This window comes from Microplitis mediator, chromosome 10, assembly GCF_029852145.1.
Source record: "Microplitis mediator isolate UGA2020A chromosome 10, iyMicMedi2.1, whole genome shotgun sequence".
In the NCBI taxonomy this organism is placed as follows: Eukaryota; Metazoa; Arthropoda; class Insecta; order Hymenoptera; family Braconidae; genus Microplitis; species Microplitis mediator.
Window position 1 is genome coordinate 13,493,996 of NC_079978.1, and position 16,326 is coordinate 13,510,321.

The following is a 16,326-nucleotide window of genomic DNA, read 5'->3' on the forward strand; positions in this document are numbered from 1 at the left end:
TACTTGAGATAAGTCTGAAATATTTTTGAACGAATACAAAAGTTTTTCAAGCTGAATAATTTTATTCTTGAATCGAGACAGTTATTTATTCAATAAAGAAATTACACTAGCGGATCCGAATTACGGTAAGTTACGGTAATTACCGTAAAATACCGTAATTTGGATCCGCTAGGGTAGTTTCTAGATCTAAACTTTGTTGTTGTTTTAATCAGAAACAATATGTATGCTTGATTCGAGAAAAAAGTTGGGAAAAATGGAAATTCCTTAGTTCAAGTAATCCTTTTTTTCTGTGTATATTATAAAATATCATTTTTAAAGTAAAAGCCATCGATACAACTACTTATTTGGTGCAACAGAACGCTACTTCAACAAAGAAGCTATGCATGCAAAAACGGGTTTAGATTATTGAAAGACTCTGGAAAAAAATTGACTGTATTGTAAAGATAAGAAACTTGCAAAGATTTCGTTATTTGATTTTAAAGTCTGCACGCAATAAATTCTTTGTATTTCCTATTATCAATGTTCATGATTTATACGTTAACTTTTTTTATCTCACAATCACATGTTAATATTATCGACCTCTTTTGTTTTGAGTGGAATATACATATAAGCATTTATTAACATAATTAACTAACCTTCTGATTTAGTGTTTTTGGGCCGCTATGTTATGTCATACGGTTATGTAATTTTTGGTAACATTTTTAGTACGGAAGTTTTTACACGAGTGATATTAAATCACAATAATTTTATAATATTCGTAATTAAGGAATCGCACACGCTAAGAATTTTATAGTAATTGTACTCATCGATGATTATTATTAGTTACTATACTATATAGTAATTTTAGAATTTTCCACAATAATGCTATCAAAAACCATCATATGATGATAACTATTAATATCCCCGAATAATAATCACTCTCACCAATAATAGTAATCACTCACATAATAAATAGCAACAATTATAATTTTAGATAACAATTGTTACTATACCGCGATGGTAATAGTTACCATCGCGTATGCAAAAGTCACTCAGCAACTTTTCAATTATGCACTTTAGTATAATTCCTATATTTTTCAATGAAATCAAAATAAACATATTCGGTTGTTTATTTACTTACATAAACGTACACACTCCAACCTCTAATTGCCAATTGATAAGGGAGCTGCCATTTTTTAATGATCGCTCTCTATGCTATAATTCAACGCGCGAATAAAGTTTGAATTTTCAAATAATCTCTGATCTTTAAAATTATTCCCAAGTAGCACACTTTGCCTTTGAGACATCTATAAGATATCAGTTTTTAGGCTACTTTTTGATATATCGATAAGGCACCAATACGTCGACAAAACGATCAGAAATTCATGTCGACGAAAAAATGTCTACTTAAAAGACTTGACACAAGTGACGATAAAAAAAAATTACAAATAGTGGTAAAATAAGTCATCTAAATGACTTTTTAATTGGCATAAGACAGAAAAAACAACACAAATTTTCTCTGACTGAGGAACCAACATTTGCAAGTCGTATTTATACCAAAAAAGCTGACTTTGATACGAACAAAAAATTTGTCTTATCCTTTTAAAAGACATCTTAAAGTTGACTCTGTGCTACTTGGGTTGTTCTCTAAGGCTATTTATTTTAAATTTCAAATATTTTCGTGCGTTTTAATAATTACTTTTTCTAACAGTCAATAGGGTGAAGCACTTTATAAATTAGAAAAAAAATGGCCGCCTCCACCTAAAGTGACAGTTGGGGTATATTTTTTGTCTATAAGTGATATATTTAATCTCTCCGTGTAAAATATTTACATTAAATAATTGAATGTAAAGTAAATAACGAATTGAGCGCTTTAGCTGCTCAATGCACTAACTTATTGATTGAAAACTGGTCGTTGTGGAATGTTTTTGAGTTTTTGTATATGATGACAATCATTCTTATCGGCGATTATAATACGCTATATAATTTTCAATGATTACGGTCACGAGATAGCAACTATTACCATTGCTATATTGTGAAAAATATCATCGAGTGATTGTATTATTTGTCATGTGATATGACAATAGTTACGATTTTTTTAATAATAATTACTATACTAATTTAACACCCCCCTAGTGGCAATTTTTCGGACTTCTGTCTGAAAAAGTCTTTAGAAATCTAAAACTGAGTTTTTCAGACAAAAGTCCCAAAAATTTTCACCACGGCCGGGATAATAACCATTGTCATCATGAGTTTCATGTTAAATGTTAACATATTATATTGCAAATCTTATAATAATTATAAGATTAATAGGTATCGCGAGAAAAAAATTAATTTTATCACCATGAGATTATAATCATTACCTTAAAATTATCAGCGTGCACTCAACACCTTCAAATATAGCCATATTTTAATATGTAATATCATGGAAAGGTTTCACACCACCAATCTACACCAAGCAGACTTCGTATCGATCTTGCACTGTGAAAAATCTGCGAAGTAATTGAAATTCTGACAATCATAATTTACGTAGCGTTATTAACAATATTTTTAGTAAAATTCAACGGAGTAAATGAGCATAATGGACGTTAATTTAATTTTCAGTGCCGCTGGTTAACGTAAGCGCCGTTGAAGGTGGAGCTGTAGAGTTACCATGTGATATAACTCCAATAGGCTATGATACTCTTCATATGGTCATGTGGTTCAAAGGTCATGCAGATGGAATGCCACTTTATACGTAAGTGAAAATAACCTATTCGGATGAAATTAAATTATAATTAATAATGCAATTATTTTTTATTTTTTTTTTTTTTGCGTTGAATTCTCTGCGTATTTTGTAATGTTAATTGAGCTTGATTACAGATAGGATTTACGTAGGAATTAAATTTTTTTCAACTAATATGAACTAAAATGAAATATTTATTGATTATCATAAAACATTTCAGAGCATATTTTAAAGAAGAAGTTATTTAAAGTTTAATCAGATAGATGAAGTTTATCTTTTTTTTTTCAGAAATTTATTCCATTTTATATTTTAAACAGTCGACAAAAAAATTTAAAGATGAATTATTTAATAAAAATATATGAAAAAAATCAGTTAATTTTTTTTTTTTTTTTTTTTTTTGTGAGAGAAGGTAATAAAATAATGTAATATGCGCCAAGTGAGGAAAGTAGGATAGTCCAACCCGCGTGTATAGTTGCCAACTTGAGCCGAAGGCGAGGGTGCGAAACACGTGGATTGGGACGTCTTACTTTCCTCCGTGGTGTGTATACGATTTTTCATCAGATCTGTACTTAAAAGTTTGAATTTTTTCCTCTGTTTGTGGGAAGAATGATGCGTGTTCTTATTGTAATCATTTGCTTTTTTATAAAAGAAAAGAACGTCTTTTTTCCCTTTTAAACAGGGCAATAATGTAAACTTTTGGTGCAAGTCTGGTGAAAAAAAGATACCGTGTTAGAGTTTGTTAATAATTTTTAACAACTTGTCAATTTTTGAGGAACACCAGGAATCAATTTTCAACGTAAGAGTACCCTACACGGAAAGAATTTTTGTATGAACATGCCATGGCGTTTATTCTAAAAATTACTCTAAATCGAATAATCTTGGGCCATTACGACTTTTGACTTTTGAAATACGAAATTTTACTTAATTTTACTAGTATTGCCCATTTATGGCTATTGTGCTTGCGTATTCACGAATTTAACGTATGATCTTGAAAGGTTGTTACTTGTGTCAATTAATAACTGCGTTCGTTTTGTGTTACGTATTAGAAGAGATGAGCATATATCACGACATAGGCAACACCTCGGATGGCTTAAACCACAAAACTGAAGGTTACAGTTAATCTCATGTGAATTTTATAATGCTCTGTGTCTTATTAGGCCAGGTCTATTCGGTGGTCAGCTTGTGCTTAAAAAAAATATTGCTTCTAGACGCAATTATACGAAAACGGGCACTCTTCAAGTTCCGTTTGCACGTGCGACATCGTATCAATAGTAATTTATTATTGCTGGTTGCAATTTCTGGAACTCACTTCCGTTTAAGATCACCTCAGTTGAGACACTAGATAAGTTCCGTAATCATGTTACTTCTATCTATTAGATTTGGAGGAAAATGAAGTAGTAGGCTAGTATTTAATTCAATTTAATTGAATAAATTTAATTTACGAGTGAACTATTGAGTGAAAATATTATTAATGTGAAAAAATATCCAAAAACTACTATAATAATTATGTTATATGTATATGTTTTTATATAGTTAAGATTATACTTAATAACTAACTGTATTATTCTTTTGATATGTAATCATAGGGAGCAATTGCTTCATGATCTAATAAATAAATAAATAAATAGATAAAATACTCTTTCGGTGAGTAAAAATCAATCAGATTAATTTTTACTCACAATTACGAGTAAAAATGACCCCTAGCGGCTGTCTAAATAAATTCTCTCTAATTCAATTCTTACTCGAAGGTTATGATAAAAAGTTGATGATTTAATTTATAAAATTTATATTGAATTAAAATAAAAATTATAATTAATAGGTTGAAATTTCTATGAAACATCTAAATCCATCTAATTGCATTAGAATATGACTTAAAATAAATATTTTGAAAAAGAATAAAAAAAAAATTACTCGTATTGTGTTGAAAAAGAAAAGGTACAAATTTTTTTTTGATTGTAAAATAAAGATTAAGTTATAGAGAGATAAAGAGATCGTCTTTTTTCCAAGCCTATGTTTGTGTGCGTAACATCTAAGTTGTCGCGAGCAAAACAAAAGACATTTAATCGAAGCCGATATTAACCGAAAATTAACGAAGACTACTGAATTAGTACTCTGCAGTGAAGAGTAAAAAATACTTCAATAGATTCGAAAATTTATTCGAAGTACAAGTAATTTTTCATCATAACATCAATAGGTTTAAAGAAATGCTATATTGAGGAGTAAAAATTAATACACGTAGAATAAAAATTGGTAGATTCAGATAAAATATTCACAATAACCGATTAAATATGGGATTCCAACAGAGAGTATAAACTCATAGAATTATACCACTTCATCTGCTGTGTAAAAAATTACTCACTAGTAAAGTAAAATATCGTCTAGTGATATTAATATTTCAACGAAAAATATTAAAAGTTGAAATAAAAAATACTAATTTTTTGGAATGGCCCAGGATTACTCGAAATTGCAGAGTAGTTTTCATCAAAAAATTCTTTCCGTGTAGCTGATATTGTCTGCCACTTAATTATCAATTACTTTTTAGAACGAACTTCAGTGTAATTAAAAGCTGCGTCATACAGTGAACTAACGTTGATCAAGAAAGGAATTCTAGTGAATCGATCAATTACGACGAAATATTCCTTTATTCAACATATTTATAACTATTGATGCTATAGTCTGACAGGTCAGGTTATTTTTGACAGGATGTTAGCGGACCATCTTGTGACTGAAATTCGAAATGATGGTCATCCCGCATCACTATTTATAACACATTGATCAACAAATATTGAAGGACTCTTACGATAAAAATTAAATATAATTATTTCACTAATAATTACATTTATTTATTTGAAAATTGTCTAATGGGTCTTATTTAGCACAAGGTACTCAATTAGTATTATTGTATGTTGCTCCCAGACATTTTTAACCTTCCATTTAACAGTTATAAGTTCATTTAAATATGATGATTTCCCTAGAGGAAATTTTTTGGACTTTTCTCTGAGAAACTCTAAAAAAGTCTTTAGAACTTTGAAAAAGTTTTTAGAACTGTAGGACTGAGTTTTTCAGAGAAAATTCCGAAAAATTTTCATCAAGATTAACATGAGAAAAATAATCAAATTTCTCAAAACAAAAAATCATGCAGATAATTTTGAAGCTTAGTTTTTATGAAAATTACAAAACATCTTAAAACACGTAAAAAAATTTGTGGTAATTGTTTCTAGTACGTTTATAAAATATCAACCCATAAGGTTGTGGTAATAATTACTCTGATTTATGTACGGTGAGAAAATGATAGTTCTAATTTCTATGTAAAATGGTAACCATTACTATGTTGTATAGTAACGAGAATTCGTGAGACAAAGTAGTCCCCCCCCCCATTCTATATGCTAACATTGGTAACGTTGGCTATGCTAGCATAGGATGGCAGATAAATACGACCTAACGTGAAGAATGCAGCCTGAACCCCTAAACTCAATGAGAACGGGGGACATAGGGTTTGCATAATTGTAACGAGTCAAAAATAACCGGTTCAAATTTAATTATTAATTAAACATTAAATATAACCCAAATTAATTAAGACAAATCCTTTTAAATACCGGAAAATCAGAACTTAGATGAATAATTAATTTGTTACCAATTATACGTCACCATATTGACAATTTCAAGTAAACCGTTACTGTTTTTTATCATAAAAAATATTTAAATCTAAAAGGAATGTCTAAATAAATTCATGATAAATTTAATAAGAACAAAACTAATGTCTTATTAATGATTGTATAATTTAATGTACTTCCGTTAGATTTTACAATACAAACAAAGTAATTATAATGAAATTTAGATATAAACTTAAATTGTAAAAAATGGTCAAGTTAAACGAACAATAATTCTTGGTTGTTATAAGTCGAAGTAAGAATACGGTTTAATTAGTACGGAGAGAACTCGGCGAGTCTCGACAAATGATAATTTTGGATAATGGAGAGAATTCAAAAGAATCTCGACAGATCGGGTCAACTGATGGTTGATAACTAACTATTTCTTAAAAGAACGAACTTGAGTCTGAGTCCCCGATCGTGACGTCAGAGTCCCCAAGGGTGGGTGGGAAAAAGGTCAGCTGGGGGTGTCTTCGGAAAATTTGGACATCTGATTGGCAAGCGGAAAATAGACAGGAGGGGCAGATAGGCGAAGGAAGAAGGGTAGAACGAACGAGAGAAACTAAGGAAAGACCAATAAGGAAAGGAAAAGGATAGAACTCTCGAAGTACTGTACTACGGTAGAACAATACAAGAAACACATGGGCTTGAAGAAGGCATGGGAAAGTATTTTAGGATCGAAGGAGTAATAAAGTAATTTAGTTCAGCTGGCGCACTGAGAGAAAAGTGCTTAGTAACCTGAACTATTCAGCGACAGATATAAAAATATAGTCTCCCTAACCAATTTTTATTGTTACTGGAACTATATACTAGTGTGAATCAGCACGAAAAAATAGTTACATTAACTAAATTTAAGAAACTATTTTTGCCTCATTATGGTCACTACAAAACTTCAATCTTTATAAATCAAGGCTTGGTAGTGAACACAATATTACCTTTATCATTGGGTCGATTAACATAATATAGATACAGTAACTATGTTAGCTTAGTGACTGTATGATAGTTGGTAGAAATAATTTTAATAGTTGACTCAACTAAGAGTTTAGTAGTCGTCTCATAGAACTGCATTTATTTAGTTTCTTTTACTACTGACAAAAGTATCAACCGTACTATTTCATCTTAGTTGTCTAAACAATCAATTTCCAGTTAATTTAATAATTATAGAATATTTCTGCTGACTAATAATCAACTGTAAAAAAAAATTCAAGGGGAATATAGTTATGGATACCCTTAATATTTAGTTTCCCTGGCTATAAATTCCGATCCTAATGCCAAAAGTGCGTACTGCAAAATATACGCCTTATTGGGTCTGCTGAGCCAAAGAAGCGTATCAAACATTTTTTTTGCTTATCAATTTCGAATTGTTAAAAATGTGAAGATCGATTGAAAAATTGAAAAAAAATTTTTTTTTATACCAAAAGGGCGTGTAAAAATTTTTTGTTGTCAATCAATTCGGAATTATTTATTAAAATGAAAATCAATCAAGATGATATATATCTTTTCTCCCAATAAATTTTCCTTTTAGCTTAAACAACTTTTTTTTTTTTTTTTTTTTGGCTGAAGCATACAAAAATTCTCGCGTTAAAAAAATAGTAATTATTCTGACAAAATTTATTTTCTTCAAACTAAAAAATGCAATTGTTACTAAAAACTAACATATCTTGCTACAAAAAATATCTCCTATATTGAGAAATTAAAACTCTTTAAATAAGTAAAAATTTTTCGATTTAAGCGTGGGAATATGTTGACTTGAAAAAAAATATTTCGATTCGAGATAAAAATTCAAGATAAATTTTTACTTGTTACAGAAGTTTTTATTTCTTAATATTAGATATTTTTTTGAAGTAAGATGTATTAGTTTTTTGTAGCAATCTGCACTTTTTTGTTTAAAGAAAATAAAATTTCTCTCAATGAGTACTATTATTTAGCGGAAGAACTTTTCATGCTCCAACCAAAACAGAATAGTTGCTTAAACTAAGGGATAAATTTCTTGGGAGAAAAGATATATATGGAGGAGAGGGAAGTCATCAGAGCAAGGCAACAGCATTGGGAGTAGTTCGGTGCTCGCCACTAGATCGCGCCCACTTTTTGTAGTGTCCCTGGTACGAAACTTATTTCAGAAGTATTATATTCCAAGCTTGAGAACAATTCTGGCATTAGTACTTCTCTGTTATTTGACAGAGTGACTAGTATCGTTTTTGATTGTAATATAGTATGTACTAAATTACATCATGACATTAATGTTTAACATTAATGTTTCCTAAAATAATTTTTGTAATAATAGAAAAACATCAAGTACATTTAATGTAATAGAAAAAAAATTTTCTGTATTTATCACATAAATTTTGGCTATTAAAGAAAAAAGAATTCAGTAACAATAAAACAAAATTTGCACTACAGATCGCTAAATAATTTTGTTTCTTGCAATACTAAATTATGGCAATGGTAACTATGAATGTTTAGTTACAATAAGTCAAATTAGTACATTCGCAGAAAGTTCGATTTTCTAGTGTGTACATCTAGACACAAATACTTATTGCTACTATTATAAATGATCTGAAGAACTAAGTGTACATTTTTAACATCACAATAATCTTAATATTTATTAGACTAAGAATAAATTGCTTACTACAATATAAATTATAGTCATGTTAACTTTAAACTGATAGTAATAAAAACTTTCCCTAAACTAGTTATGTTCATTATTGCTATCTTAGTATATGTAACTAAAAATAGTAAGAACGACTATGTAGTCGTAGAGCACTTTACTGTGGCGTATTAGTTACTGAAACTGACTTCAATAGCTGAGTCGTCTGTGAACTACGATTCCTTAGTTCAGAAAACCGTTTTTTTCTCTCAGTGCGGGACAGTGGTAAAAATGGATATTTTTTGGAGACTTAGGACTGAACCCTTGAGGATTAAGTCATAAATTATTAGTCTGTTTAAGTTTTTTGTTACTATCTGTACTTTGACATACAACAATTAGGATTTGATTTTAAATATAGAAAGCAAATACTGGACTTATGATAAATATTATTTAAAGGCACAAATATTTAAGCAAAGTTTGCCGAGAGAATAAAATTTAAACATTTGAAAATTCTCACGGACTTTAGCGACACAAAAATACATATAATAAAATATAATAATAAAAAAAAAAAACTACATTTATAGTCGCGTGAGCAAACAGTTACCCCTTTTTGCTTGGTTTAGCTCGCCGGAGTCCAGGGTTCAAAAGGGGTCTTTAATTTATACACAGTTTTACAAATAAACAATAATCAGAAACTTTATTTAAATAAGAAAGCAAACAAAACCTTTTTACATGAGCTCCGATGCTCAGTTCTACTACCTTTACAAGAAATAATATCCATACTTTTAACGCGGTTTAATAACAAAATGTCGCTGGTTATTAAATAATTCCACGCGGTCCCGTAACACACAAAATATACACACATACACACACACACACACACACATATCAAACTTTACGCGGTCTAAGATCGCGGTCTACCCCCCTTCCCGGTTGCTTCAGGGGAGTCTGGTCGACTACCCCGTCGGCCCTACACGAAACCCCATCCCATGAGGGTCAGTGGATGGTCTCCAACAGACCCTCACCTACTCGGCTCACAAGTACCCACCACCCCTTGGCAGAAGGCCTCAGGGTGGAGTCCCTCAACCCTCCATGAGAAATGAAAAACTGCACTTACCTGGTCCGGTCGGATGCCTGGTACGAGAGTTTCCGTTAGTTGTCCGTGAATGGTCTTCTCAGACAACGTCTCTAGAGAACTAGGTTGCCTCTACGGGCTTAAATGCGCAGTTTTATCATTATAACTATCCGCCGTAACTGTGGACGGGAATAAATTCCTTCGCCCTCTGTTGTTGACATCAAGAGTATACTGTTGTGAAGTATTTTCTAAGTCCCGAGTTTCAAAGTCAAAGGAAATCGAGTAAAATTAATTTTATCAAAGATAAAATTGAATTTAAAGAAAAGGAATTCGTTAAGTAAACACTAAGTCCCGGGAACTTAGCCGTGTAGCGACGATAATCCGCGCGAACGGATAGAAAATGAAAGAATGAAAGATTGAAATATTAGAGTTTATTTTAATTTCAACTAATATTTCGTGTATTTCAGTTCATTTTATAATTCTTTCAATCTCTTGAATCTTTTAAACGATTCATTTGGAATCTATATAAGCGTTTTATTTTATTTCCTTTGACTTTGACTGCTCAGGACTTAGAATAATTTTCGCTCGGGCGCGCATTCCCATACTTATACCGCACATTCATATAATTTTATACCTCGCTGAATTCATTCAACTTAAACTTTAAAAACACAGCCATATAAGTATAAATAATAACAATAACTCATTGCTGAAGGAGAATAATAATGTTTATAATAAAATAAACCCAATAGATTATAACAAGTAATATAAGGAATTAGTCATAAACAAAGTATAGAAATATAAATAAGAAATAGTTCTTAAGTCAGAATAGTAGTAAGAAATAGTAATAGTAAGTACTAATTAATTGTTTAAGCGAAAACATGAAATAATATTTAGAATTTTAGTCCTAGTTTTTAAGCATCTAGTTTTAAGTAGATATAAGAAATAATAATTAGTGAATAAGTAGTATTAAGTCATAGGTATAAGAAAAATAGTAATAATAGAATAGTTTTTAAGTAACAATGACAGTAACTAGAGTAGTACTCATTTCCACCGCACTATTAAATCACAGGCCACTCCACTCCACCATCACATAATAAAGGATGCAGAGCTTTTTGCGCAAAACAGACCCATGCTGAAGTAATGCTAACGCGGTTCCAGCATGGTGTTCTAGTGTCAAAGGGTTTACTTGAAGACGCTTGCGCCTTCTACACCCAAAAAGAAAAAAAAATGCTAGCATAGGAATGATTACCATTCTACATTGACTAGAGAACTATGTAAGTGGACATGACTACAATGTTACCTGGCAAAATTTATGATGTTTTATTTATTTTATATTTACCCTAGTGGTTCAGGCGCCACCACCGAAACTCTGAGAAAACTTAGCTAAATCTCTGGATATCAACGGAGTTTAGGCGGTGTTTTGACGGTGGAAACGCGGAGTTTTGTGTGCAGTCGCGACACAAGATTCTGCAGGAATTTTGTCGGAGTTTTCGTAGAGTATTGCCACCTGGGAAAAAATCATCGTGCACGATCATGCTTGACCATGCATGGTCGTGCATGATCCAGACGTGACTTTGCACGATTCATGCAAAGGCACTGCAGTGTTTCCACATAGTATTCACGGAATACTATCGGTTTTTTCATGGAGTATTGTCCGTGATCTCACGGAGCGTCTACACGCAAAACACATTTCGCTCTGATAATAAAAGACGGGATAACGAAAGGTTTTGTAATAATGACAAACATGATTAACTTACGGTAACAAATCAATTTGTTATAGTAACAAATCAATTTGTGTCGTAATTGAGAAGTCGATTTGTTATGAGAACACATGATGTTTATTACAATAATATCGTCGTATTTTAAAGCCGGCATTTGCTACCGTAGGTAGTCTTAGCTTCCCATACAAAGAACGGTGATCGGTCGATCATCGCACTATGATAGCCGTTCGATTCTCGAGCATCGGCTGAGGATCGGAATATGTATAGGAGCAAGACTCGCTGGGCATCGGATGTTTTACATCAGCGCAAGACTGCCGATTGAGCATCGGCCGAAGATAGTATACGAGGATTATCCTATTGGAACTGCCTAGGATCGGCTCATCGTAGTAATTTGGTCTCGGTAAAGGATATTGACCGACTGCTGACCAATAAATAACCTCACTTTCTGCCGCGTATAGAAACTGATTACTATCATCTACACAATCACTAAAACCATTCTCATGACTTTCATTATTACTATTAAATACACTATAATTAATTTCTTTATTTACAACATTATTTACAATTATTCCACTGTGTAAATTATCATGATCACAATCATTTGTAATATGATCATTAACAATTAACACTGAGGGTATATTAGGTGGTTGAAATCTATTATCTATGTATTTTTTTAATGCCCGATGGTTTCTTACACGGTCCGACATGATTTTATAAATTACAAAATTTTTTTTAATCACAACGATAAATTTATTTTTTGTTATATTCAGTAAGAATTGCTTCTGTCTAATGAAAAGTATATACAGATCAATAATGCTTAAATATAGCTGATGTGATATTTAGTGCGCATGCTCAAAAGAAAATTTATCATATCATCGACCGAGAAACGGCTGATGATCGGAATTCATTGTTATGAATATAGTTGGGTTACCGATGGTGTGACAGCCATAGGCTGATAATAGAGCACCGACGCTCGACCAAGCATTGGTAGCCGAGTCTCGGTCGATCGTAGATTTTTTTCGAGCATCGGCGAAGGCCGTGTGTTAGTATTTATTATTCTAAAATTATTGATGCAACTCATGAAAAGAAATAATTTAATAGATCGTTCGGAACAATCATTAAACTATGTGAAAATATTTTAAATATCAGCTCATGCTAAGTTCAACCCTTCGTCACTCGCTCAATGAGCGCGGCGCCGCCTTTTTTACAATTATGCAATTTTCTCATAATTACGGTGACGGATGACGTCGAAAAAATTAGAATGCTTGAATTAGACATTCTAAAAGAATTTCTAGCATTAGCTCCTAAGAAATAAATTATTTTGTTAAAAAAAAATATTTTCATGCGAAAGAAATTGAAAAGCGGCGTGACGCCGCCCAGTGCGAGTTAGTAACCGGTAAATGTCCGCCGCGCGCTGCTGCCAACTTGTGTGTGGTAATATTCTCGTGTACGATATAGATATATAAATATTTAGGTTTGACATTTAGGTATTCTCTCTTAATAGAGATACATTTTTCATTAATAATTAAGAATAATTCTACGCGTAATAAGTATTTTGTCACAAACAAGAATATGTAATTTAAATATTAATTATTATATTTACAAATATATATTTATATTATATGTAATTTATGTATAATATTCAAGAAGAATTTTGAGGTTATAACCACAACAGGTAATTGAATTTTATTTTGTTTTTAATTAATTTTGAGTTCAAATAATGAAAAAATTCTAGTAACAATAGAAGCATTATTAATAATTATAGAATTAATAATATTAACAATAATAATAATAATAATAATAATAATAATAATATCAACAATAAATAATTTATTAAAATACATTTGAGTAATAATTTTATGAGCAAGCGATTTTTTTAATAAAATTGTTGTTAAAAAAAATTTAATTTTAATTGAAACGGAGTAATTTCTAATAAAAAAAATTAAAAACAAAATGGAAAATCTATCTTTTATTTTTTAATTTCGATAAATTAATTATTAAAAAAAATATCATTTAGATTATTTTTTATATAGATTTAGCAATCTGAAAAATGTGGCAACAGCGCGCTTGATTTAACACGGCGGCGCAGCGCTCACCACGCGAGTGACGAAGGATGAAAAAGTGATGCGGGTGACGAAGGGTTAATAATGTAAAGTGAGCGAATGCAAAAAAGGATCTGGTTTAGGTGTGATGGAATTTTAACAATTAAAAATTACACAGATTTTATCAATAAATAATTAGGTTATTTATTTACACTTTATGCAGTTAAATATGGTGAGAATTAACATTAGATAGCGAATGCGACAAGTAAAGTGGTTAAAAACGCGTGGTGGTTAGTAAGACTGCACGATGTAGATTGGATATTGAGACGGCGTCTTCTTTCTTCGTGGCTGCTCGGTGGTGACGTGGCAGTATGGCTGCAGTAACGAATTTTCCCATTGGCTTAAAAGCGCGCCAACAGGAAATAGTTAGCCGCCAATTTCTCTGATTGGCCGGCTGGTAGCGGGTTCTCATGCCGCCGTGGCACGGTCATGAGCAAGAAATTGTATGTGTCGGGCCCAAATAGCGAGTGACCCGGCACTATACTGACACTCAAGTCAGTAGCGAGTTCGGCTACTCGCGATCGTAGCGGAAATGCACGAAGCTTTTCAAATTGCCTAAGCTCGTGATTGAACAAATAAATAAAAAAAATATTTTTCGAGAAAGTCCAAAAGACCGGAACATGGTTGGCCCAATACCGGAACAGTGAAAAATATGAATGTCTTCAAATGCAAAAACTATACTTTACTTGAATAATAACTAAGTCAATGAATAGTGGGAAATCAGACTAAGTAACAATACATTTTCATTATAAAAGATATAATTTTAATTATCTTGTAATGCAGCACCAAGATCGGAGGTGGTATAAAATTTTTTATTCTCTTTCACTTTTGGCATCCTAGTAAAATCTGTAAAAAATTTAATGATTAATATATAAATTTAATGACGAAAATTTTTTTTTACTTGGTAATAAAAATAAACACAAGATTTTGAGGTTAAACTTTATAAATTAGTCTTAGAAAAAAATATTAAGTACAAAAATTTAGTTTTATTCTTAAAATTAAAGTTTATGCTTATTTAATAAAATTGTCATAACAAACATACTTACTGTATTAATTATTAGCTCACAAATTAATTTTTAATTGCACTATAGTGTGTAGACCATACACTTTAACAAAATAGACTGCATGTGTCAGTCAAGAAAGTTAACATGGCAGACTGTTCCGGTACTGGGTCAGGCTAACTTCTAGCGTACCAATAAGCTAACAGCAAAAATTAATATTTTGATTGAATTTTGTTTATACAAACACTGAAGATTATGAATTCTAAATACCTTTACATACAAATAAAAAAAAAGTGTTGAAAAAGTTTCATTCTACATTTTTTACAAGCTTAAGACTACTGGCTGTTTTCTTAGCAAAATCCTTAAGGAATCGGGGTAAGTCATAGGTCTCCGCTTGGTTCTACAATTTTAATTTTTTTTTAATAATATTGACGGACTTATAAGTTTTACTTATAATTTATTTCTGACCAAAATCATTACGATTTCGGAAAAACAAAACTTCTTAAAATTCCGTATTGTACTCAATAATATATATATTATAATAATCTTGAAATCGTTCCGGTACTGGGTCTCGTTCCGTCAGCCTGCTGGATTGACTGAATCGATCGTTGGTCTCCTTTTGGTCCTTGGCGGTCGAAGTTGGACTGCCTTAAGATGGACACCCCTGAGAGATGGGTGGCGACCGTGGTCTTCGGAAACACGCCTGATGGAAGGGTTTTCCTAATTACATGTCACGATTGGAGATCGTGATGGGCGTAGGTACGAATTTTCGTATAACGTATTGAATAAAAGGGTACTTACAATGGTCAAGGACCGATCTTGTGACCTGGGCTCACGTGACCAAATGCTCGATTTATTCTACTTTATATTCAACTCGCGCCCACACAATATTGTTGAAGACAAATATTGATAAACTCAAAACGATTTCCAATCTATGTGTGTGACTTATTTAAATTTCACAATCAAACGTCGAGCGGTAAACGTAAGATTGTGTACCCCCTACTGTTAACTATCTGTCTGAGCGGCTAAACAGGTAGAAAATAAGGGATAAAGGAAGGTGGGCTGCCGAAAAGCCTCGAGAAGCTAGTATTCTATTGCTAAAGTAAAATTGTCTGAGAAATAATGTTTTTAAGTGTTTATGTTCACGAGTAATTATTTATTTAAGATCCAATATACTCAAAATACAAAAGGGTTATAAATATTTAAAATAGTCAATGTAAAATAAAGTGTGTCATGCATATGTTTTATAATCGGATAATAAAAATATCAAATAATGATTACAATGGTTAAAACTTACCCTAAACAGGTTTAGGTGAGGTGTCAAGACTATCAGCAGTAACACAGGACACTTTTACACAGCGCGTTCTCGCGGTTAAATAATGTGATTCTAATTTATTGATTTATTTAGTTTATTATAATTTGTTCTAATTATTTATGCGTTTCAAAATCTTCGTAGTAATTGTAAATTAATTGACAGTCTTCGCTT

The 16,326-nt window shown here is 31.5% G+C and overlaps 1 protein-coding gene across 3 annotated transcripts in view; it reads left to right on the top strand.

Annotated features, from left to right (window-relative positions):
• The window catches only part of LOC130675558 (hemicentin-2-like), a 635,075-nt gene that overhangs the window by 18,408 nt on the left and 600,341 nt on the right, over nt 1–16,326 (top strand). For all 3 annotated transcript variants that reach the window (XR_008991309.1, XM_057481317.1, XM_057481316.1), the window contains exon 2: nt 2,584–2,716. Coding sequence is in view for 2 of the 3 variants with exons in the window: in XM_057481317.1 (XP_057337300.1) it covers nt 2,670–2,716 (47 nt within the window). In the remaining variant the exon portion in view is untranslated. The remainder of the gene's footprint in view (nt 1–2,583; nt 2,717–16,326) is intronic.